General features: G+C 38.6%; 2 protein-coding genes across 13 annotated transcripts in view; one reads left to right on the top strand and one right to left on the bottom strand.

Annotated features, from left to right (window-relative positions):
• Nucleotides 1–3,793, bottom strand: part of bcat1 (branched chain amino-acid transaminase 1, cytosolic) — a 13,527-nt gene extending 9,734 nt beyond the window's left edge. The window contains exons 1-3 of the mRNA XM_079624211.1: nt 3,692–3,793; nt 2,799–2,980; nt 1,707–1,748 (exon numbers count right to left, since the gene is read on the bottom strand). Of these exons, the coding sequence (XP_079480337.1) occupies nt 1,707–1,748; nt 2,799–2,813 (57 nt within the window). The 5' untranslated portion in view covers nt 2,814–2,980; nt 3,692–3,793. The remainder of the gene's footprint in view (nt 1–1,706; nt 1,749–2,798; nt 2,981–3,691) is intronic.
• lrmp (lymphoid-restricted membrane protein) lies at nt 1,287–25,486 on the top strand. 12 transcript variants are annotated; one of them, XM_079624154.1, is made up of 38 exons: nt 1,287–1,653; nt 5,303–5,955; nt 6,055–6,165; nt 7,624–7,804; nt 8,276–8,334; nt 8,426–8,501; nt 8,765–8,923; nt 9,027–9,144; nt 9,409–9,459; nt 9,580–9,657; nt 9,754–9,810; nt 10,042–10,101; nt 10,261–10,325; nt 10,414–10,507; nt 10,854–10,991; nt 11,185–11,286; nt 11,718–11,869; nt 13,585–13,696; nt 14,194–14,518; nt 15,096–15,148; nt 15,773–15,860; nt 16,074–16,224; nt 16,631–16,706; nt 18,571–18,617; nt 18,733–18,815; nt 19,899–20,095; nt 20,319–20,394; nt 20,513–20,570; nt 20,695–20,722; nt 21,149–21,289; nt 21,511–21,645; nt 21,749–21,893; nt 21,988–22,031; nt 22,113–22,181; nt 22,265–22,317; nt 22,621–22,707; nt 22,865–22,984; nt 24,597–25,453. In XM_079624154.1, the coding sequence occupies exons 2-38, from the start codon at nt 5,334–5,336 to the stop codon at nt 24,853–24,855; spliced, it is 4,470 nt and encodes a 1,489-aa protein (XP_079480280.1). In that variant the 5' UTR covers nt 1,287–1,653; nt 5,303–5,333; the 3' UTR covers nt 24,856–25,453. The 12 variants fall into 12 exon arrangements, with proteins under 12 accessions (XP_079480280.1, XP_079480282.1, XP_079480284.1 ...); XM_079624150.1 differs by lacking the exon at nt 1,287–1,653 and adding an exon at nt 4,537–4,802; XM_079624155.1 differs by lacking the exon at nt 1,287–1,653 and adding an exon at nt 4,545–4,600.

Raw genomic sequence — 25,486 nt, 5'->3', positions numbered from 1 at the left:
CTCGTTTCCTTTCCTCGCTTCCTTTCCTCGAGTCTCAGCTCCACCCCCTGTAGGACGCGAGGGAAGGCTGCAAGGAAAAGAAAGGAGGACGGAGAAATCGAATGAAAGCTTTTTTATACATTGGAATACTTGATCACTCGAGCGTCACTTTACAGCGTCATCAGCAGCGCTCAAAAGATCTGGCCTTATGTTGTTGAAGTTTGGTTATTTAAGAAATTCATAATAAAGCAAGATACCCTGTTGAAATATGTGACATGTGGTTTATATAAACTGCAATAAAATGATATAGCTATAAAATTATTGTGACCGATGTGAAGGGGGAGGAGAATTTACACGTGCGTCACGTTAAGTCAATAAAACACTTCCGCATAGGATACACCTGTGTATCCTCGCTCATAGCTCCTCTGGAAGCCTCCTCACTCCTCGATCCTCGCCTCCTCACGGTGCAAGTAGAGAATTGAGATGTCCTTCAAGATGGCTGAGCTCGATCGGTTTCCGGGTCATAGGATGGAGGACAGAGGAGCGAGGAGACGAGGAGGGATATTGAGAAGCACTCAGTATGTCACGGTTTGGGTGTTTGCTTCTTGTTCCTTGTTCTGCTCTGTCATGTGATATCCCCTGGTTTAGTCATGTGATCCTGCCCTGTGTTCCCTTGTCTGTTGTGCCATGTTGTCATTGGTTGATTGTTTAAATGTTCACAGTTGTCCCTTGTCTTGTCATTAGTCCTGTGTTTCAGTCTGTTCCTTGTCTGTTGTTAATGTTGCTATATGTGTGGTTGTTCTGTTCCTGAGTTTTGAGTTTATTTAATAAAGTAATACTGCACGTGGATACTGCTTCCGTCCCTGCTTCAACCTGTGTTGTAACAGTATATTTCAAGTGTGCCCTATTTAAAATATAAATGCCTGATTTGTGGACTTTCATTAAATCGACTGATCTGGATTGAATGATTTGTTCAAGTTCAACTCACTGACATAAATTTCAATCTGTTCCACACACACAGCTATTATATGACTTTAAAGAGTTTAAATAGCACATTTTGAAGCTTGGAATCTTCACTCCGCATTCATTGTAACGTAGAGAAAAAACTGACCTGAAGTTATATACAGTTTTAATATGAGATATTCTCTCATACATAAAATGGACTGAGGCATGATTGCAGATTTCAGACAATTCCATGTTGTCTTTAAGGCAATGGTGTGATTTAGCATGTGTTGAAAAGACCTTAATCACCACCTGAGTCAGAGAAAGGTAGAGACAGAGGGCATGTCCAAAGCCAAGCCAAGCTTGATTGACAGGGCTTACAGTGATCTGAGAGACTGGATTCTGTTTTACTCAGCACGGGACCTCTTGGAAGAGCAAGGGCCCTTCTGCTAACTGCCAAAAAGAGGGGTCCAAGGTCACATTTTGGAGTCATGAAAGCCAAAATATGCCATATATGAAAGAGCTCTACCACAATTCAACTCAAGACACTCGGACTCAAAATGCTCTTTTGCTATGTTGAGAATGTTTTAGAAACAGCACGTGGACACTGATACGACCATAAACAAAAGTGGATTTATCTGAGGAATCAAGATTTGACTGAGGAGGAGAGTTTCTAACTGTGTAGAGTATCAATCAAACATCAGAATGAAGCCACTGGACACCATGTTTAAGGCAAGTGATCTGGTAATATCTGTAATGTGTAATATGTGTATAGTGTACCATACCTTAAAACTAGAGGCATTGTCAGCCACATTATTCTCAAGCTCCTAAAAGGAAACAAACATTCAACATATATTAAAATATAATAAGCATAAGCATAGTTGAAGCTGGAATATGCAAGCAGATTATTTAGTTTACAATCTGATACATTTCTAAAGTTCTCTGGCAAAAGTAAAGGAATGTTAATGATTTAATTTAATATTGTTGAGGGCTTCTCTAAACCAGAATGATCAACGTTGGTCTTTCATTTCCATGCCCTTATCAAATATCTAGTATATCGCATAATTCTTAAGATTAACTTCGATGATTAACATATAAGTCTTATTATAATTGAGTATGCATGTGATGCATACTACATCTGATAAGAGCTGAGATATAAAAACAACTGATGAATTGTATGGATAATTACATATACTTACATCAAAATGTAATTTTATTTAAAAATCTAAATATCCAACTAAAAACATACATACTTAAGTGAAACTAAAAAGCAAGTCAAGACGCCAAAAATGTCCTGATCTCTGTCTTGAAACTGAAACCTTTATATTTAGTATAGCTGTTTATAGAAAAAAAACAAACCCAGTCTTCAGCAACAGGCAAAATAATAACTTATTTAGATCAAAGACTGTGTGGTGTGAATAAGACGTTTCCTCACAAGGACAAAGTTGAAATACAAAGTGTCATTTGCTTTCGGAAAGCTGTGAGCATCACTGGAGTAATCTCAATGTTCACGGTGAGCTGTGAAAATGGACTTTGTACTTTGGAGGTCTAAAAAGTATAATTTTGCCTTAGAAATGTATTGAGCAAGAATACAAGCATTCCGTTTAAATAATAGGCGTACTAAAGTTAATTAGCCTACAAATTATCCAAAATAATGTTTAAGTGTAAAAAATAAAGTTTTACACTTAAAAATAGAAAGTCATGATGACCTGGCTAAATTACTTTGGAGGTCTAAATTAAACTGTAAAAGAGTAAAGGAGTAAAACCAAGAATTGTCATTTTTAAAATAGACCCCTGCTCCAGTAAAATCTCCACCAAAATATTAGCCTTAATAAATAATGAAGTATAGGCTACTTTACACCCCCTGATGAACTCACCCATTCAGACATCATCACGTTCGGTCAAGAAATGAATGAACTTAAAGTGGCTTGAGTTGAAAAATAAAAATGATCTGTGTGAGTGAGCCGTTTTTAGTGACCAATCAGATGGATTGAATCAAAGGCGCACCTCCATGTGTCCTTCACTTGCAGTGTTTACAGAAGATCTGTTGCTTAACGGTCTGAAAAGAACGCATACAATAGCCAATGAACAATTAACATATAAAAGTGCTTGAAAGAGTTTTTATATAGCCTATCAACCACGGTAAAAAAATAAAAAAATATTTAATTTACAATATTTATATATAAGCACAAAAATAAAACACAAAATGACATAGGCTAATATATGAATACAAAAATATTAATAGCTTTTTGTTGATAGCGTAAGGTGCGTGCCTTTAACCTGTACATCATCAAATGTAACTTGAACATATTTTTATATTTGACAAAAACAAAACAAAAAACATTACAAGGGACTTTGCTTCTCAGTGTTATTCGCCTAGTCCAGTGACGTATGCGTATCAATAGACTACGGCAACATGCGCGTAACCGCAACGTGCATCTGACGAACGCATGCATAACCAGTAGAGAAAATAGGCTACATATAATACTAGGCTACGTTATATAACATTACATATTTTCTATATAACAAAATATACTCCTGAGTTGTTATTTATTTCAATACAATACAGAATAATGCGTTGAAAATGCGAAAGACAGAGATATTTTGTTAATCTCCTGTTTAACGCACACGCATGGCCACCGAGCGTGCATTTTCTTTTTCAGTCATACGCAGCGACGGTTGTATGTAAAATATGACGGGGTTATTAAGACATATTTATCAAACACATGAAAGGTTGAAACGCTAATGAATGCGACGCGCGCTCCTTTACCTTGTAATGAGATGATGGTGCGCTCGTGGCTGATGCAACGCTCGCCATGATGAATGTGCGTCGTCTGTAAACCTCTTACAGATCACACCATATCAAAGCCAGTGTGCCAAAACAAACAGAGCATGTTTTTTAAAAAAAGTATAAAAATGCATGGAGGAAAAAAAAAATTTGGTAGAAAATATGGGGAATTATTTCATTATATTAATTATATTATTGGTATTTGGAAATTAGCATGGACATTAATTTATTGAAACATAAAAATTTCAGTTTAAATATATATTTAATTAGGGCACACGGGCACAGGATAGGGCACTGAAGCCCCCTGGGGTAAATTGCCCCTTTTTTAATTGTCTATTCTTTCAAGGCACTCAATTGCAACCTGAAACAAACACTTTTCTAAACACATCTTTGTCATTATGCATTGCATTGGCAGAGGGGGGGAATGCAGAATACATGAACTGCAATAAATAGGTTTCCATAGGTCTAATTGTATTACATCTATACTATATGCACGTGGTCACAAAATATATTTTTTCTGGAGATCTTATATATGTTGTGTGTTTATTTGATTAATTTTTTTTAATAAAGGCACATTCATTCTGTTATATCTATAATATATGAACATGGTCCCATTTCTTTTTTTTACTTTTTTTTTACTGAAGATATTTATATAGCATACGTTAAATTGCGTTTATTTAATTACATTTTTAATAATAGGCCCATTAATTTAAGTGAAAATATGAGGAATCGATGCTCTGTTATTCAGCCTCTGTCAGTTGCAGTTCCATTATTGGACGCACGGTGTCAGTGCGCCGCAGATTTTAACACGGCCTTCGATCAGCTGTGTGTGACGCTTCTGACGCACTTATTTGTGAACCGACCGCGGCGGCAACGTTTGAACAGATTCAGGTGTGTTTGTTATTCCAACATTAGCTTTCCAATATTTGCTTGTGACGTATAAATGTCCTCAAAAGATAACAGAGACACCACATGAAATTGAAGGTGGCCTTTATTTTCACCTTAAAAGTGACACAAACGGTTTGCGTTTCTCGGTTTGCATATAAAGTTCAACGTGTTGTTGTTGGATTCCCCATTAGACGGATTTTGACAGGTTGGTTTGCTTTTTTTGCTTGTCTGTTTTTGATAGTTATGTTTTTATGCACGAGATCATACTTGTGCAATATTTTAAGACAAGTGTTTTAGGGTTTTACTGATGGCCGTTTTTTTTTTTAAAATATTAGGACGTAGTTTTCACGTCACCTATAAAAAAAAACAAATAACGCAGTGACCGTTAATGTATAAAACATTTGTATTGTATATTGTAACGATACATCCATAAATCAGTTTATTAACAAAATAGTATGCGTTTTGTCTATCTAGGCTATCTATCTATCTATCTATCTATCTATCTATCTATCTATCTATCTATCTATCTATCTATCTATCTATCTATCTGTCGACGTGATTTATAACTTTTTTATTTTGAGATCACATGACCTGCCAATTACTATTCACTCTGTTTTAAATATAGCCATTTTAAGATCACATGACCTGTCAAATACTATTCTCTCTGTTTTAAGCTTTAAACTAATTAACTTATGTCTCCTGTAGATTGAGGCTTTCTCTCTTTTCCCACTCCAAAATGGATGTTGGAGTGACCCCGAGACGGCACAACCCCGTGGACAGCATCTGCCGCAAGCTGCAGACCATCCAGCGGCGAGATCAAGAGGTTAACTCACCCTTTCAAATTCCTAAGTTTCAGTCTAGCAGCTACGACAGCCCTCACTCGGGGCTGCGCCACAACCTGGAGGCCATCCTGAAGAAACGTACTGTCCGACCGGACGGAGAGACTGAATGCGATTCCTCTGCGGACATGCTGACCCCCACAGCTTCCCCCGGACCGGGGTCTTCCTCCAACACCCCTCGTGCTCCCATCACCCCTGCCAATGCCACCTATACCATCACCAGCACGCTGGGCACGTTAGGCACGCTTGGGGAGAGGAGAAGCACAGCAACGTACAGCCGGCCGTTTCGGCGCAACTGCTCCACCCCAGCAGCCCAGACTGGGGACAATTACTTCAACTTTACCCCACGCTACTCCACACAAAACCAGCTAGAGGGGCACAACACGGAGGTGAAGACTTCGAAGATCCCAACTCCCGGCTTGTTCTCTTATAACCTGAACTTCTCTTCAGATATTTCTAACGTGGACAGTGAACTGACCTACCCGGCCCTTGTGGTCAAGAGACTTTCACTGGGCGAGGGTAATGAATCACCTCTTTTTTTAGTTCTCTTTTTAATCTCGTAAATGTTTTGTTAATAGCGATAACTGTTTTTTTTGTCTTTTCATTGGTTTTGAACAGGATCTCTGTTTCCCTCTGAGCCCAAGAAGGAGAGCATGGCTGAGGTCAGTCTGATATGCGAGGAAGACCTGTTGGACACCATTTTTCAGGCCTGTGACACACAATGCAGAGGTATTTACATCTGTTTGGGACTGTTTAGTACAGCTTGTTTTTGTTTTTTTTGCAACCCATTTAACGTAATTTGTGTAACAAGATATTTAACAAGATAATTAAGTCCAGGACTTGACTTTATCAGTCTGGAATTGATTGAATGTTGATTGTTACAAGCTTCAATGCAAGTTTCCTAAACTTTGCCTAAATAGCTATCTTGCTGTTGTTTAATATTATCCTATAGCCCACACAGCTTAAAGTCCACCTGTAGTTAAGAATTTTTATCCCTTAAAACTCATCTTTGATCACCAAAATTACTTTTCTTGAAAAATATTTATTCATGCCTTAATATAGCTTGAATGTAACTCATTTAGTATATGCGGTTCTATGAATATGAAAATTAGCCCCACCTCACACCAGTTCTGACGATCACACTTTGGCGTGATTGGTTACAAGGTAGTCAGAAACACCAGTGATTTCAAACCGCGTTTTTGAGACTGCCTTTGGTTCACTGCAGTTTTAAAGGGAAAAAAAACTCAGCAATGGTGTTGACTTGAATGAATGAATTTGTACATGGTTTGTCTTAAAGCATATTAAAACACCACATAACATTACCACAGGGGGACTTAAGTGATTTCAACAGAAATGTAAAATCATTTTGGAGTAAGAGCAAATTCTTGCGTTTTCAATAAGCTACATTTACCTTTGTTCTGTGAAGTTTTACGGGCAAAATCTAGTAATTTCAGTAGGAATCCACATGATCATGAATTTTGCTAAAGATATGTTCACGAGATTTTGCAGCGGGTTCAAGTTAATCGCTATACTATTGACAATGGATAATTTTTTTGCCCATGAAATTTCACTGATGTGCCCACATACATACCAGAATTGCGTGTTGAAGACATTCGTGTTTTGATGTTTAGTGGACTTTAACTGCTCCCTCCTGTTTCGAGATATTAGTCCGCTTTACAACCTGCTAAGGAATAACATTACAATGCCTGTGGTTTTGTTTGAATAAACTAAAGTAACCTCTAAGAGCATCTAAGAACATTGACTAATTCAGATCCATGCTTTTCGGCATTCACACTTAGAGGCAAAGGCCTTCTGATGTCCTCAATGAAGTCCTGCTCTCTCCTCGTGATGTCTCTGACTTGATGTGCTGTTTGTGGTGATCAGACCGCTATGCTAAAAGAGAACAAAAGCGTTTTTTATTTACAGCCATTCTTCTCATGAATGCAATCAGCTGTGTGAATGAATCCGCATTTTTTATTTTTATTTTTTTTAACAGCCTGTTAAAAGCGATGATAGCGTCAGACTTTTATATATATACAGCCTTTATATGTTCAGACACACGGTCATGGCAACTCAGAACAAGTAGGTGTTGATTTGCAAACTTTCTGCTGGGATGGCATCTGACGAGACCCTGGTCTTCTGTGTTTCTAGCCACTGTAACCATAGTAACAGAGTCCTCTGTTGCAGGTAAGGTTTATGTATCGCACATTGTGGACTTCTTGAGACACACCACGTCCCGCAGTTCAGAGGACAGCGGCCTAGAGGAGCTCTGCAATATGCTGGACCCAGAGCACAAGGACATCTCCATAGACCTGGACACGTACCATGCCATCATGAAGGAGTGGATTGATGACTGTCGCAACCAGGGGTATGAAGACGTGCTTGTGATTTAGAACAACGATACACAGTGAATTACTGTAATAATGGCTATTTTAATAATATTAATACTAGTGTTAAATGATATAACTGCACATTTCTGGTTTTGTGTCCATGAAGGGGTGTTTCAGCCTTATTGATATAGCAGAGACAAAAAAGGTTGGGAAAATATTGCACAGGACAAAAAACCAGGAAGTATGCTGGTTGTTAAACTCCTGCTCATTTTGCTGAATGTTTTGGGTCGGTTAACAGGAAGCAGTTGTTTTTGCCAACAACTTTATGCGGCATACCGAAAGATTGTGTGTGGATATTGCCAACCCCACCAAAGACACATTGCAGATTTTCATCAGTCTGCTATCAATCCACAATCAGTTTTGATCAAAAGGCCTTTCTTTGCTAAATTTTCCCCATGATAGTTTTTTTGGAGATCAAAATCCAACTCAAATTTCCCCTTTTCATTTAGGACGGACTCAAAGAATGACACCCAACAGGAATCATTCAAACTACTGGACAGTTTATCAGGTGAGATGATCTTAGGAGTATATCAGAATGCTCATGTTGTTCATATGTTGCATATTATGAGTTTGTTTCAATCACCTCTTGTTTCCTTTAGCAAGGAGATCTGCTCTACTGAATATGACCTCAGGTAGTCTAGAAGCATTTGGAGGGGAAGCATCCAGAGCTGACCTGTAAGTTTAGGAGTGCGAGTTGTGTGTCTGTGACTGATAAAGCGTTAACAGTAGTGCTCATGTTGTTTGTGAGACTGTATCAATCAAAACTTTGGTCACACTTGAATCGATTTGATTGTCATGATCTTAAAAACCTTTTGATCTTTAAAGGCTTATGCTTAAATTCTTATTCATACAAAAGTTAGTCATCTAAATATAAAGCTGATTGAATATATATTACATTTAAGATGCATTCTGAGTTATTTTGTGTTTGTATTGTGCAGGGAGACATCAGATCTGGTCTTCTGTGTGGCAGATCTGCAACTAAATAACCAAAAGCTGCAGGAAGAGGTTCGTAAACTGAAGCAGGCGGTTGAAAACATGGAAGACACCAACCAGAAACTCATAGAGGAAAATGAAGACCTCAAAGCACAAGCTAAAATGTACTGACTCTGTCTCGCTTCTCTTAACCTCTGAAAGCTCAAATCCCTTCATCATCATCAATTCTCACCTCTTCACTCCCGTCCCTTATCTTTGATCCTGCAGGGGGCAGCAGTTATTACAGAAGGAGAAGATGCTTAAAGAGGAAGTTGAGGAGATGAAGCTCAGCCTGACCTCTTCAGAAGAGAGTCGAGCTCAGGCCTCAGCTAAAAGAAAGCAGATGGTGAGGCACAAGACCCTCTCATCTTGATGGCAGCTATGATGTTAATAAGCCAAGTTATGAGACTTTCATAAACTAATGCAAACAGATAATGCTTCTAATTAGATGGCTAGTAATATTACATAACCCAAGGATATTAAATCATTCAGAGTAAACAAATCTGGTTGCCAGATGAACACTATCACACTGGTAATATTGACATTGACAATATATATTATTAGAACGAACATGAACACATTTATAACCCTTTGTTCTGGTTTCCCACAGGAACGGGAAAACCAGAGTCTCATATCTAAGATTGCTGAGCTACAAGAGGAAGTATGTCCCTATACATCTACACATTAATTTAAGTTGTCTCACTTAATGATCCTCACTCATCTATAATTTTGATTTTATTTGTCTTACTTCCCTCACATTTCTCCTTCAACCCACATTAAGAACATGAAAGTCACACTGGAGGCAGAGGAGCTTCAGAAAAAGATGAGTGACCTCTGTGACCTGAATGCTGACCTTCAGGTAGGCCCTTTTTTATTTTACTTACTCCTGCTTGGTCTTTTATGCCAAAATAAGCATTTAGCTTTGTCATTGGTAAACGCTTTCTTACCCCCTCAGGTCCAAGTTCATTCATTTGATGCTATTTTGGCTGACAAGGAGTCGATAATTCAGGAGGTCAGTCCATCTTGCGTATCACAAAAACAATAGTTTGAAATGAAATGTCAATCTTAACAGACAAATGAATTCGTTTAAATAACTTTATAGAAGGCTTTATTGAGGCTTTGCTTTAGTCATTACTAAGAATAATTGTGTCACCATTATTAATTTGGTATGTTTATACAACCTGCAATCATGTTCAATTTTATTATCCATTATTATAACAGTACTGCCCTCTTTCTCCTCCAGAAAAATAAACAGATAGATGAACTGAAGGTGGCCATTGTGGAGTATTCCTCAGTAACAGAGGTGAGTCTCTCTCTCTCTACACACAAGCATTTTAGGGACCTCAAAACCTAAAAAATATTTCTTGATCAGCAAGTGTGCATATGATAACTGCACTATAAGTGAAATCATTTATTCCAGAGTGTTGTATTGAATAGTATATGTTTATTTTGCTTGCTTCAGCTGCTGAGAGCAGACAAAAACAAACTGGAGAGTCAAATGCAGATGATGCAGCCTGATATGACAATGTAAGAGCTCTATGAAATACACATAACCCATGTCAATGAAAATACTGTTCCTTCACATGTTCCTCTAACTGTGTGTATGGGTTTGCAGCCCGGGTCTCTCTCTCTCTGTGGCCTACAGACTCAATCAGATGAGTTCAGGCTCTCTTCAAACAGAGTTGGCACTGGCACAGAATCCCCTGGAGGTTTGTAGTGTTTTTTGTGTGTGTTTGCAATTCCCTTGTCGGTCTTTGTCCCGTCCATGATTTGGAGTGTTTCTTTCTCTCCACTCCCACCAGCACTCATGTGCTGTTCTCTGTCCGCCCACTCTCTCCCACTCCACTGCCACAGTGTGCACTCAGTAATCCACACCCTCTTTTTGCTTTGCACCAAACTTCGGGCTTTACAATGAGTCTGTCTGCATGTGCTTTATTTCACAAGTTTATTTTATTTATTTATTTTTATTATCTTTTTGGCTGTGGAGGATTCCATAATCGTAATTGGTGATGACTTAACACACACAAAAACAAACAAAACCCTGTATTTGTGTAGGGTTTGGAGCATCTGTCGTCCTCTGTCTGTTTTACATCTTCTCTGGATGAGACTCTAGATCGTGAGGTTCTTCTGCTCCTCCAAGGCCCGACTCCGGAGCAGCTGTCTCTGGAGTTCAAAACTCTGACTAGCAGACTGGTAAAGTAAACCAAACTAACCAGCCAACACACACACACACACACACACACACACAGTTTTAAAGCAAACCCTCACCTGTACAGTTAATCTAGCCAGCTCTCCATCACCAGACACCTGAATTCAGTTTTGTATGATATGATCTTGGTCCATAATGATATAGAATGTTCAGTGTATCAAACATGAATCGTTCCAGAAGAGGGAGTTTAAGGAAGTCGGCGTGACATTTCTCACAGCATTCAGAGGCCTTACAGAGAACAGGGAAACTCAGGAGGCCAATTCTGACCTCAAGATACAGGTGAGAGGATTTCAGCCAAATCGGACAGTATGAATCAAAAGTTATGCACATACAGTATGTAAATAACTAATCATGATACCATCATATAGAGATACTAGATCGCTCTTGAAAATTATGCAAGTACTCATTTTCCCTTATCTGAGCCTTTATCTACCACATTGCATAACTGCCTGGCTGGACATGATCACTCTTATTGTGTGTATTCAGTGGACCGCATCATTACGTGCGGTCTTCCCCGGTGGTCAACTATATAGGCCAATATTTCTCTCACTCCAATTCCCACGATGCACAGGGGCAGTGTGTCGGGTCAGAGTAACTCTGTGACTCTCCTTAAGAGGTCTTTGATGAAACTGATATTTTTTTCACATTCAGTATGACTTAGTGGTACACTGTCTATTGTATTTTTTTGTTGATCTTGTGAACTGCTGCAGGGCCTGGAGGTGCAGCTTGAGCAGAGGAGGAGTGACTGGATCCGCAGTCTGGAGCAGTTGGACCAGTACACAGACTCTCTAGAGAGAGAGCTTCTGAAGATGGCCAGCAACATGCGACGTTCTCGTACTGAGATCCTGCACCTGTCTGTCAAGTGAGTGGACTGAGTTGGTAGCAGATATGTTTTTATTAGCTATCTTTTGATAACAGTTTGTCGAAATCATAATCATGTGTCGTTTTTCTCTGTATTTACCGTTAGAAATGGAAATCTTTGTAATCTGGAATTTTGAAACACAAAGATGCTTTGCTTAAAAGTGACTTCTGTGTGAAATGTGCTTCATACACTATTACCTATAGACAATGTACTTTGCCCACAAAAGTTTGCTAATGTGACAGCAGGTTTTGTGAGCCAATCATTTGTCATTGAATCATTCATTCAAGAGATTCGTTAAAAAAACTTTGATTCATCCCGTACTGAAACAAGTGTAGTCTTTATGAGGGAATCATTGAATCATTCGATTTAAAATGAATAAATAATTCACTCTAGTAAATCATGTTATTTTGTTTAGTTATCAGTTCAGAATCGTGGTAGAATCGTGATCTCTGTTTAGAAACAACAACAACAACATTTTTTATTCTCAATTTATCCAGAATCGTGCTGCTCTACTGTGACGTGAATGTCTGTAAATGGATAAAAATGCTTCTGGGATTTACCAGCATGGTCTGGTACCACTGGGATAAACTTAAATCTTGTGTTTTCATGATCATTCATTGCTGTCATATTTGGGTTTTCAGGTACTTGTGCTAATCCATAAGATAAATTTAGTAACGGGGGATAGTTCACCCAAAAATTTAACTACTGTCAACTATCAATATCCACTGATAAAATCGAAGTCTAAATTAAAGGGATAGATGAAAATTCTGTCTAAAGCTGTATGAATTTCTTTCTTCTGCTGAACACAAAAGAAGATATTTTGAAGAATGTCAGTAAACAAACAGTTGATGATGAAAATCATACAGGTTTGGAACAACTTGAGGGTGAATAAATGATGACCGAATTTTCAACTCTCCCTTTAATATAGACTTCGATTTTGATTTTATCAGTGGATATTGGTAGTACAAAACACCAGTTTGATCATAGTTAACAGAGACTATCGAAGCCTTTAGATTTTAATGCATATATAAGTGCACTTTAAAACTTTTTTTTTTTTCTCAGTATATTCAGATTGAAACATCACCCCATTCTAGGCAGTGGAAGGATTATGGAGCAAGGCTTTACCAATTTTGTCCATGTCTGTGTGAATGTCTCTAATAGCATTTGTCAAGGGGCTGTTCCGGTTGACCCCCCTCAAGCTGTTTTTGGTTCATTGGTGTCGCTTATCTGACATAACACGGTTTTCAAGACTATGGCACTCAGCGTACTGTGAATAAAAGGCAAAGGCTGTTGTGAGAAGCCAGTGAAGTTAAGAGGTTGCACCGTCTAGTGGTGCTTTAAGATTGGGGTAAAGGAGCAATGGGACACTGCTTGGGCCTGCGGATTGGGTATAGTATGTCCGACTTTCGCTTTTGTAGGACTTGTGAACAGTTCAGACTTGTACTGAGGATTTGTGGGGATGGTGCTTATTAGAATCTAGTTTGGTCTATGTAATAGGAGAATCTTTAGGCACCTCACAAATAGGCTTTGATTACAGGAGTCAGGATATTCATCTTTTATATCTTTTTACTGACATTGTGTCATGTGCAGTGCTTTTGAATAACCAGAATAATTGTGTTTTTGTGTCACATTTTTCTTTAGTGCATGAGTTGTATTTTAGTGTGTTTAGTTGGGGAAAGACGATCTTTGGATTTTTGTGAATTCTGCCTTTTTAGGGTACAAGAACAAGAGAACCAGAAGCAGCAGTTGCGAGAGGAACTCGACCGACTAAAGGTTCCGCTGGACAGCAGAGAGGCCAGCAGCCAAACACCGGATCAACTACAGCAGGTATTGAGGCTCATCTAACAATTGCTTTCACTGCCTGCACATGCTTCAGCATATGTGGGATTTAAAACTCATGACAAGTTTAGATTCAGCCTTGGGGAAAAAAAAGAAAAAACTATTTTTTTGTGAGAATCTGCAGATCACAGATGGGTACTTTTACAGTCTCATTACAAGATGCCTAAAGCTTTGTGTGTAGGCGGCAAGTGTGGTTTGTGAGCCAGTTTGAATCTTGACTTCTTCTTGATCCCATCTCAAGAGATTAAACGCAGTTTACAGACTACCCCACAATGTTCTTATGTTTAGAACTTGCCACATGTCTTAAGTTTGATTCACTTTTATTATTTTCCAATCCACTTTATTTGTATGTATTACAATGCATGTTGTTCCAAAGGCTCCAAAAGCTCAGCTGGGGAAGCCCATCTAGTTTTTTTTTTAGTGTTTGTGTAGAGCTTTTATCACCACCTGATGACATGTGACTGATGTTTTGTGTGTATCTTCAGGTTGTGGAAGAGCTGGATGGCCCCTCTCTTGAATGGGATGAGGAATATGTGTTGTCTGAGTCACCTCCTTTACAAGAGCTCGGACCTGACCAGGAGATGCTTCAGGAGCTCTGTTGTGATGAAGATGAACTACAGGCCCTGAAACAAGAGGAAGAAGAGGAGGAGCACACAGAGTCTGTGAGGGACAAGGAGAAGATCGAGGTAAGGACTGAGGAAGAAGGTGAAGCAACACAGGATTCTGGAGTAGAAACGGAAGAGCTACAAAGAGACTTCACCATTTCTCAGACGATTCTACCAGACGACAGCACTGACGGCGAATCGCAAGGTGAGAAATGTATTAATTAGTAAGGGTTATTTTCCCCATAGTAGGATTCAGTTTAGTTTGAAAACAATATTTTGAAGAAGTTTAAAAGTTACAGTCTGAAATTGCAAGATAAAGAAGGTTTTATAAATGGTAAAATGGAGAAACTAAATGGTAGGGTTTTCCTCTCTAAAGACGAATAGTTTTGAATGTGAATCTGTGATCTCCATTAGTCTCATAGTAGTGTGAGACTTCATAGTTGTCTAGTGGAAATGGTCACATCTAGAGGACAACAGGTTTCTGTCAGGTTCGTCAGGCTATATAATCCTTCCTTAATCCCTAGTAGTCACATAGGGCAGGCAGCCATCCCTGAATCTTAAACCCAAGCTGGAAAAGCAGGGTCAGACCTTTTTTGGCTTTTCTTCTCCACTTGTTCTGCCATCTTTGGTCAGTAGTACGAACTGTGACCTTATTCTCCCCACATCATTCGCCGCATGACTGCTGACTAACCATCAGAGACTGGTCATTTCATAAACCCAATTGTCTGATCATAACTACTTGACATGACTGTGGAAAATGCTATTTTCTCTCTCTCTTTCAGAAACTCCATTTAAGGGTGTGGGAGGAATACAGAGGCATTGCACATCTCTAAAGGTAGATTTGTGTTTTCTCTTCACTTCAGGAAATCTTAATTTCCCATAATCCTTCTCTACAAACTCAGAAAATGAAATGATAATTGTGTAAATATGTTATCATTCTTGTGATCATATCGTGTGATGCAAGATCAACCATTTTATGCACATTTATATATACATACAAGTTCAAAGCGTTTCATATTTGGTTTAATATAGTCTTTTTCAGAATGCCTGACCATGAAATTCAAAAACACATTTTTTTGTGACCTTGTGATGTGTTAGGCATGCCAAACTGCATTGTTCTTTTTGATGTCATGGACAATTAGTGTTTGGCATGGTCAACCATATGACTGACTGCTGTCAGGGGGATGGAGTTTTACTAGGGAATGCTGCTTCCTGAATGCTAGCGGGAAATTGGAAGACACTTAGAACAAGTGTACACGCACAGACACACATTGACAGTGTTGCACATCACACCTGAATAAACTTGTCACAATTTGCATTGCAAATGTCTGAAGTGTGGATTTTCGCCCATCATTTAAAAGTATCCAAAGACAATATGTCGTCTTTGGGGAGTCGTTTTCTCTGGCAGAATAAAGATTCATTTTCACTGGCCTTCTGAATCTTTTCCTGGCTCCTGCAGGAGGAAGACAGACTCCCAGAATGCACCGGGACTGAGGACGCCCACGGGCAGGCTGCTCCTCTGCCTCACACCCACAGTCAGTGTGCTGGTAAGAGCTCTTCCTCTCACTGTCCTTCTCTGCTTAATGCTCTCTATTATTTTAGTAACATACATTAGTGAAATATATTTAATTTGTCATTCGAATAGAATTAAATTATTTTCATTACACAAAATTAAAGTTTTAATGTTCCTTTTATGACAAGGTGACTTTATTTTATTGCATATTGTATGTCCACACACACTTCTACCACTCTCACTTCAGATGACCCATCTTTGAGCTCCGAGACATCCCATGAACAGGTGACCTCAGTCAAAGATCTAATTTCATCTACTGAACTTTCCTCTTTTGTGACCTCTGAGATGGTATCGGTCTCCACGGGCCAGCCTGAAGTTGGTGATTCCATTACCGGAAGGTGAGACAGTGCACCCTTTTATTGTGCACATACAATTTCCATACATCAGCATTTGTTTGTGGATTTTCTCTGGCGCACTGCTATGAAGTGCTAGTTAATGATTCACAAAAAATAAATTATGGTCTACTTTTATTCGAAATGCCTCCCACACACCCAAAGATCACATTTGCTAGTCAAATACGTGTCCTCTTCCTGTGTGTTGGGCTGTTTTGTGTAGACTTATTAGGGAGTTATTACTACTGACAGTCTCGCTTTGCATGCTTACCATGCACCTGTGTGGCCAGGCTCGCACTGATGGAGCGCACGTACCACTGTTGCACTTACTGAGAGCAGCTGCATCCTAAAAAAAAAAAAATTGAAAAAACTGAACAATTTGGTAAAACCTTTATCTTTTCTCCTGGGTCAGGACCCAGCAGTCTGCAGCCACAAACGGAGGACGTGAGGCAGAACGTGCGGCCACAACCGACATGAGTGACTCGCAGGTCAGTTTGAGGAAGCTGAGGAAACCAACGGGGGAAGCTTGTTGCATTTGTAACGCATCTAGCCATTTCTTTCACTTCCCCTTTTGTGTTTCTCTTTCTTTGTAGTTTTGCCCTTTTCTCTTGTCATGTTCAATTGCAAAAGACTTCCTGTTTATCAGTCCAGTGTAGTGAGAGAGTAGCTAGGCTTACATTTCTGTTGTGCCGTAAAGGGAAGACCGCAGTTGGCCGATTGAGAGGGTTCTGGATGGCGGTAAGCAGGATGTGAGAGGATGTGCCCACTCTTATCGATGTGATGGTCTTTGGGCTTTCTGTGTTTAGAATTGCTATAGCTGCTTTGCAATTTTATATAAGCACCTGTCATCTGACAGCATAGTTTTGCAAGTGTAATTTGCCTGCTTGTTTGTTCAGAATCAGATGCAAACTATTTTATTAACCTGCAAAGCCGAGTATTATTCTCTGACATATGCACTGTACTAATTGCCTCATTGTTGACTCTGTCTCGTGGAATTTGTTAACTTATAATGATAAGATGGGAGATATTCAGGTGAAATTGGAGTGCTACCAAAATAAACTGCACTTCATCTGAGGGCTTTTCTGCTTTTCAGTTCATAGAGAGTGGGCAGTGTTAGACCTCTATGAATATGTACTGTAGCATATTAGTGCAAGTAAGAGATAGACTGTCCTATAGCTAATATTAGTTCGGAATGGTTTTATGGAAAAGCCTCGTATTCAAGTCCTGCCTGAATACAGAAAAGCTGGCCGCTTTTCACTACTTTTCAAAAGTTTGCGGTCAGTAAGATTTTCTTGTTTTTGAATGACATTAATAATCTTAATCAAGAATGCTTAGAAATCTTTTGTAACATTATAAAGGTTTTTATGGCAATGTTTTATCGATTTACTATTTTAAATAAATGCTGTTCTTTTGAACATTCCATTCATCAAAGAATTCTGAAACAAAATGATAATTGTGTGTGTGTGTGTAAAAACAGCAGCCACAATTCTGTCACATGGCCCCTCAGAAATCAGATAAAAATTGTATACATCTCACTGTTACTGTAATTTTGATCAAATAAATGCAGACAGGTAAGCATAAGAGCCTTATAAAAACAAGTATTATCAACCCCAAACTCTTGAACTATAAGTGGTTCTTAACTGGTTTTTGATTCAGTAACTAGGTATTTGACTGGGCATCAAGTGACATCTATGTTGGGATCTGCCTAATTTGGCTAGCTTCTACCAAATGACAGATTGGGTGCTCAGCCTCTGACGTCAACAGAAAATATGGGAAGCTTTTCATAAACTTAATTATTTTTCTGTTCTAACTTTGCAACTAACCAATCAATTATGCATTTGTATACTTCATTGGTAACCGTGACTCAACCGGAACAGACCTGCAACCATTTTTGGTGTTATTTGTTGGTTGTTTGATTGTTATCTTGCTTCTGGTTTATGAACTTGATGATAAAATATGTTGGCCAGGCTTTGTGTGTGGATTTTCATCAGTATGTTTGGAACAAGTATAGCACTTTTTCACTCCCACTTCAATGAACTCTGCCAGTACAAGTGCTCTCCCCCTCCCTCTCTTTCTGTCACTCCCTCTCTCTCTCTCTTCCTGTCTTTACCATCCTCTCTCTCTTTCCCTGCCAGCTGTAGAGCTCTCATACACATTATGTAAGTATCTAGCACTTCTCTCTGTAAAGCAGAGTGTAGCTCTTATATTTCATCTGCCATGTCATGGGACAGGTATGGAACTGTGTGCATGTGAGATGCTTATTTGCACAAGATAGTGGTTTTCACAAGTGTATATGTGTAGCTGCTCAGAGTGTGTCACTGGGTCATAATGCCATGCTGTTGTCACCTATAGAGACTGAGCGAGGGACAGCTTTCTAAAGTGTCTGCAAAATCGGACAAGTGAGTATTTCCTCTTTATGAAACTGATTATTTTTCAGGACATTTATTATGCATTTGAATCGCAGAGATTGGTGGTCTGAGTGTGTTAATATGCTTATGTTATTTATTTGTTTAGAAGTCTCTTATTGCCAGTAGCAGAGGAAGAGGAGGCCATGCCAGAGGCAGTGGAGGTGACATCAACTGGGGTTAACTCACCAGGTAGGAGGAAGTTACCTGTTGACGTTTGAAGAAAGGATGTCACATGCATTTGTATTTCAGCATCAATTTAATACAAAAAAAGATACAATACAATAATACCGAAAAGCTAATAACTTTGGTATCCATGTACCAAATGTATGACTGGACTATAGCTGCTGTGTGACTGAAAGACGACTGCTTTTGTAACGATTAAATGCACTTCTTGGTCAAAATGACGTCTGGTAATGTAAAGACAGATTTGCCATTGCCTATTTTTGATTGTTAATTTGATTGTAAAGTTAATTGGTGAGCAATACTGACAAGATACAGAGAAACCCTGCAACTGTTTTTCATTTATTTGTTTTCATTACTGACTGTTACTTTAATATTAGGTTAGAAAACCTGAAGCAGTGTGTAAATAATTGACCAATACTTAAAGGATGCATGCCAATGTTCATTTTTAAATTTTTGTATTTAAATAAATGTGTTTAGTACTGTAGCATTGGCTTTTGAAAGAGTCGTGAAATCTTGCTGGTATTGCTATTGGCTCCTGAAATTTTTATATTGTGACCAACCAATAAAGAACCTCTAATAACACTGTAGCTTGAAATATAAATATTATAAAACAAACTTAAATGAAAACTTAATAGAAATATTGCCTTGGCAACTAACTGAAATAAGTTAAAATAAGTACTAAAACTAAAAATGAAATATAACCTAAAGCTAAAAAAAACTAAAAAAAAAAAAAAAACTAAATTAAAATGAAAACTGAAAATATAAAAAAACTCTAATTTGGTAGAAACTTTACTGGGTGTCATACCAGTAGCAGTGCAGATGAGACTCGACACAATTTAATCCAATGGATTTTGCTGTTAGCTGCTAAGATAATTTTATCTCGTAATATTCCGAGTATAAAAAGTACATAGCAAACATAAATATTTGGGAAAATCCATTCTGATTTATTACACAAAACTATGTTTTGAATTATACAATTTAGTAGTATATTTAATTAATAAATAAGTCTACATCAACATTTCTCTGCTTGGCAGGTTTCGGAACAGAGATTCTCTCTCTAAATGTCCCTTCTCTTTTATTTGTTTTTAGACAAGACAGACAGTAAAAAGACAGTGGTCTCATCCAATTCAAACTCAACAGCCTCACCTGACTCATCAAAGGGTCCTTCTGAAAAAGCAAAAGACATGACCTTTGGCTCCGCTGCCAGTGAAGGAAATCTTCCCACAGTTCCTGATGCGCAAGGCTCCAAAAAAGACCCCTTGACTCTAAGGAACAAGCTCAAGAAGGTAAGCATAACTCTCACCAGCATATATTTACCTAAACAAAATGTAGTCCTACCTCCTGTTCCAGATACTTTCATGAAATACTTTTAATTACACAGGAGGTTTATCATCTAATTAATCAACATTTATAGTATGCCATCTGATGCCCAGTGTAAACTACTTTTGTAAATGTGCTGTAGTTGACATGCCTTTGTTGCATATACAAAGTGAAATGGTCCTCTTACAGGAAGCGAGCAGTATGGAAGCCATTGAGGAACAAAAAGCTCAGGAGGACGGTGAGCCTTCAGTGGCCAAAGAAAAAGGTGCCTGTAGATAAACGCTCTCTCTCTCTCTCTCTCTGTCTGACTATCTTTCTCATTCAGTTCTACTTGAGATATTATCTTGTCTTTCCTCAATGTCAATCTCCTCCTCTGCTCTCAGGTGACAGATCTGTCATCTCTGAAAATGCCAGCGATTCCACCAAAGATGACAAGAACAGGTTATAATGCTTTGTGTACTGAATTGATATCCATACATTTTTAATCTGATTCAAGCATGTCTTCACATTATTCACTTGACATATTCATGTTCCCATTAATCTGAAATGTGTATTTCATCTGCAGTCTGTTGCCAAGTGACAAAGAAATTGAGGTAAGGTGTTTATTTTAATCCAGTCCCATGTCAATGTGTAGTGTGAAAAAAGAAAGAAATATATATATTTTTTTTGATAAAAAAGTGTTAAGTAATATACATTAGAGAATATGACGACAGCTACATATCATTAACAAATACATAATAGTAATTATTGATGACTTCAGATGAAATGGCAGTGTTATGTTGAAGGTATTTTTGTATCTTAATTTACATTGGTAGCTCATAACTAGACCCAAATAAAATCTAGACACCTTTTTACATATTTATAATAGTTGTGGCGGGAAATTTCAAGGAATTCGGTAGAATTTTTACAATGGTATATGTTTTAAACAGACCTGAACTACATTCTGAACTAGTGAATAAGCAAAAATATTTGCAAAAGCATATCAGTTTTTAAAGCGTTTACTGTGTGCTCTCCTCCAGGCGGAGTTCCACCGTCTCTCTCTGGGCTTCAAATGTGACATCTTCACCCTGGAGAAGAGGCTACGCCTGGAGGAACGCTCACGGGACCTGGCCGAGGAGAATGTCCGCAAGGAAGTGAACAGTTGTAAAGGTCTACTGCAGGTCTGTCATTTTGTCCTTTTTCTGCAGGCATAAAATCATTTTTATTCTTTAGAAAATACATTTAGAGGCCGTCTATTTTGTCAATGCAAGCAAGTAGTCTTCTGCTCAGCACAATGAATTTTCAGCTCACAACAGAAAATGATTTAAATGTAATTTCTTCCCAAATTTTATCTAAATTCCTGTTTGAAGTAGCTTGAATATTACACTGTTTTGTTTTATAGGCACTGATCCCACGGTGTGAGGAGGATAACCAGTCCATGGAGATCATTCATCGTCTGCAGAAGAACCTTGAGATCCTCATCCAGTCCATGACCAGAGTGTCTAGTCGTTCAGAGATGCTTGGGGCCATTCATCAGGTTTGTGTTTACTTTGGCTTTTCAGAGCGCTGAGATAGCCCACTAAAGCCAAAGTTAGCAAAGAAGCTTGCTTGTTTACTTCTCGGCTTCCTTGCATTTATAGGAGACCAGAGTGGGTAAAACAGTGGAGGTGATGATTCAGCATGTGGAGAATTTGAGGAGGATGTACACCAAGGAGCATGCAGAGCTGTTGGAGCTCAGGGAGAACCTCGCGCCGAACGAGAGGCCATTTGGGTCCTCTGAGAGGGGTTAGTCACTACAAAAAATAATTTAGTAGTGAAAAAAAAGTAATACCAGTTTCTTTTGTGTCTTAATCACATGGGATTTATTTTATACTTGCAGATGATTTTAGAAACAAGAAGCAGTCAGCCTCAAACATGTTCAAAGTGAGTTTTTGAACAAAACACACCATGTTAAGATCATGGATCAGCTTGCAGAGTTTACTGATATTTGTGTTTTGTCCCAAGACCACTAGCCGACGCATCAGTATAGCTACCATTCCCCGCAGCGTTGCAGGACAGACTCATTTTGACATGGTGAGTAGTCCACTTTTGCTTTTGAGATGCTTTTGGTAGAGAGAAGTGGAACATCTGAATAAACAGTGGTTTCTAATTCACAGCCCAAAGACATGGCAGAGGCTGAGGTCGAGAGACTTTCTCGTCGGTCACCATGGTAAGTGTACAGATTATGTTTTTGAGATTGCATGGTCCACAAAACACAACAGCCTTTTAACTTTGTCCCCCAAAACAAGGGTTAGTGTGACCCAAGACTTCTCAGAATAACATTTATTCATTTGGCAGACACTTTTATTGAAAGCTACCTAAAGTGCATTGAAATTATACACTTATCAGTATGTTCTCTGGAAATCGAACCCATGACCTCTACTGGAGTTGCATGCCGATTGTTTCTATAAACTTCTGCACTTCTTTGCACTGCGAGAAAGGATGTCATGGCTGTGTGTCAACCGCTTTACAGGATTATGACAGCCAAGAGGCCACCTCTAAAGCGCTTCGTTAGCTCTGGTACTTGGGCCGACATTGACGAGCCCACTCTGATGAATAGGTAAGGTCACGCGTGAAGAACTGTTGTGTACCGTTCGTCTTTTGCATCGATTTCATGTCAAAATCATAAAGCAAATGTGCCATCGAAAAGTTGTCATGCAGACCCACAATGGAGGCCTTGAGCCAAGATGGGTTAGTACAGTGTAAACTTTGCACAGGTATGGATATGAAACAGACTCTCACTCGGAGGAGGAGCAGAAAGAGGAACAAGCGGACAGAAGGTCTAGCCTAACAGAACTAGGCATCAAAATCACCTCCTTCATAATGCCAACTAAGACGTTAGTGTATCTTCCGCATACATAATTTCTCTGCTTCAGCATCCAGGCATTATCTACTACAAATCGAGGGTTTTCTGTCAATAATGTCACAGCCTTTTGCTCCTACAGCTAAGCTAGGAAAGTAACTTTAATTATGTTCTGAATGGACTCTGGACACCCGTAACGTCCGTTAGCTTTGCATATATCCTGAACACACATTATGACACACTGCATGTCTTCTGCTTCGGTTTGCAGCAAGTAATCTAATCAGCCAACCTGTGGTTTCAGAGAGAAGACAAAGTTCTTGAAAATATTTTTTTCTCCACATTGGTGGACAGTTGTGGGCATTTGCAAATTTGCCAGTGTACTTTGATCCCACAGTTGTGTGCTGATGTTCTCTGGGGTATTTTCTTGAAAACAGGATGAGTGGTAGACCGATAACTAGAGATAAGGATGGAGTATTTATGTATGTATACAACCGTTCAAAAGTTTGGGGTCAGTACGATTTTTTTTGTTTGGTTTTAAAAGAAATGTGTATATATATATATAAATAAATATTCAGCGAAGATGGATTAAATTGATTTAAAATGACATTAAAACATGCTCTTATAATGTTAAAAAGATTACCATTTTAAATAAATTGTTCTTTTTGAACTTGATTTTCACAAAAAATATTAATCGGCACAACGGTTTTCAAAATTGATAATAAGAAATGTCTCTTGGGCATCAAAGCAGCATATTATTAGATTGATTTTTTTTGGATCATGTGACACTGAAGACTGGAGTAATGATGCTGAAAATTCAACTGATCACAGGAATAAATTACATCTTATATGTTCAAATAGAAAAGTTTTTTAAATTGTAATAATATTTTACAGTCTTACTATTTTTACTATATATTTGATCTTTGTGAGCATAAGAGACTCCAAACTTTTGAACTGTAGTGTGTATATATAATATAAAATATGAAAAACAATAAAATGGCAATAAAACACTTTTCAAGAAATTTACCTAGCTGGTATATTTTGAAACTGCTTCTGTTAATCGGCCAGTCAATTATTGGCTGACCACCCGGCCTGGCCTTTATATGTATCGGTCTATCACAGAACATTCATATTTATCTTGTTTATCATGTGCTTTGTCAAACATTGCTTTCAGCAACAGCTGTCAGTTTTCACATTCCTTTAAATGTTCAACTTCTTCTCTTCAGGTCGCCTCAGCCGTCTCACCCATTCAGACTTGACTTTTTTTTAAATATAATTTGTTGCTTTTTATGACCTTCTTTGTACATTTTCTAATAATAAGGCCCATAACATACTCTATACAAGGATGTGTATTTAAACGCTTCTAGCTAAAGCAGCTCAATTTAATGTGTTATTGATTCCTAATGAATGCACATTAAGTATGCACAATGAGACCACATGGTTGCTGTCCATTGCCAAGTCATTGCTTGTACAGAGTATTTTACTGGCCTAAAGATATCTACTGTATAAAGTGTTCTGCAGCTAATTACAATGCCGTGAACATTTTACTTGCTCTTTCCTGGTGTAGCATAAGAAAACGCCTTGCTGCTTTTTGTTGAAGGTATGCTTTTGTACTTTTCTTTAAACATTTCTTTCACTCTCCATCCCAGTCCCAGCCCCAGCCCAACAGATCACGCTCCACCCAGTCTGATAGAGGGGCGGCCTGCAGTTTCCAGAGGCACCAGGGGCATTTGGATTTGGGTGGCCTTGTTTGTAGTGCTAGCTGTTCTACTGGCCCTCTTGGCAAGCCTGATGTTACAGCCTGCGGTAGATGCAGCACCTGTGGGCACCGGGGACTCCTGGATGACCATCCAGCAGCTTCTGTGGCCCTATACTGGGCTGAGGCACAATGCACAGCCCCCTGTGTGACACCTGTGCATCTGCAAGGCTGGAGTAGCCGGTCCTGACATTCAGAAACTAGCTGTGATGCAACATTTCTAACAGAACTCTTTGTGACCATTTCTTACTGAAGGTAAAGAGAAATGTGGGCGTCTTGAGAGAGATGCGCTGAAAACTGCAGACTGCTTGGATGCTGTGTACACAAACCGTTGTGTTGGCCACGTATGTTGTGGGCATTTATATGAGACACTCAGTGCCAGCCAATCACACAATGAATATTTGGATTGGAGTGAGATGAGCAGACTGCAACAGTGTGAATGTCAAACATCATATATCAGTTGCCCGAAAAGGCTGACTTTTTTTTAAACATTTTGAAATTGATCAGTGTATTTTTATGGAAAGTTTGAAAGAGTATTGAGATTTTTAAAAAAATATGTTTTCCTTTTTGTTAACTTATTGTTTTATAGTTTTATGCAGTAGATTGTTTTCCTGATATTATTAATTGTTACAAACACATACTTTTTAACCCTATTAAGCTGTTGGTTTGGTGTTTATTGTTTAATATTCACTTTTGTATGTTCCAAAGAGGGGGGGAGAGAAACTTTGCACAATAAAAGAAACTGATCCAAATAATCTCACTATTTATTGCAGGAAAACAAGC

The sequence above is a fragment of the Phoxinus phoxinus genome (assembly GCF_949152265.1).
Source record: "Phoxinus phoxinus genome assembly, chromosome: 9".
Lineage (NCBI taxonomy): Eukaryota > Metazoa > Chordata > Actinopteri > Cypriniformes > Leuciscidae > Phoxinus > Phoxinus phoxinus.
Note: the sequence above shows the minus strand (reverse complement) of the source record. Positions and strands in the feature narration are given on the sequence as shown.

What these genes read in the sequence shown, in the direction of transcription:
- lrmp (XM_079624154.1), top strand. Translation starts at nt 5,334, where the DNA reads ATGGATGTTGGAGTGACCCCGAGACGGCACAACCCCGTGGACAGCATC. An exon ending in GGCATTGCACATCTCTAAAG is followed by an intron (nt 15,149 to 15,772) that starts GTAGATTTGTGT and finishes TGGCTCCTGCAG; the next exon opens with GAGGAAGACAGACTCCCAGA. An exon ending in ATTTGGGTCCTCTGAGAGGG is followed by an intron (nt 21,894 to 21,987) that starts GTTAGTCACTAC and finishes TTATACTTGCAG; the next exon opens with ATGATTTTAGAAACAAGAAG.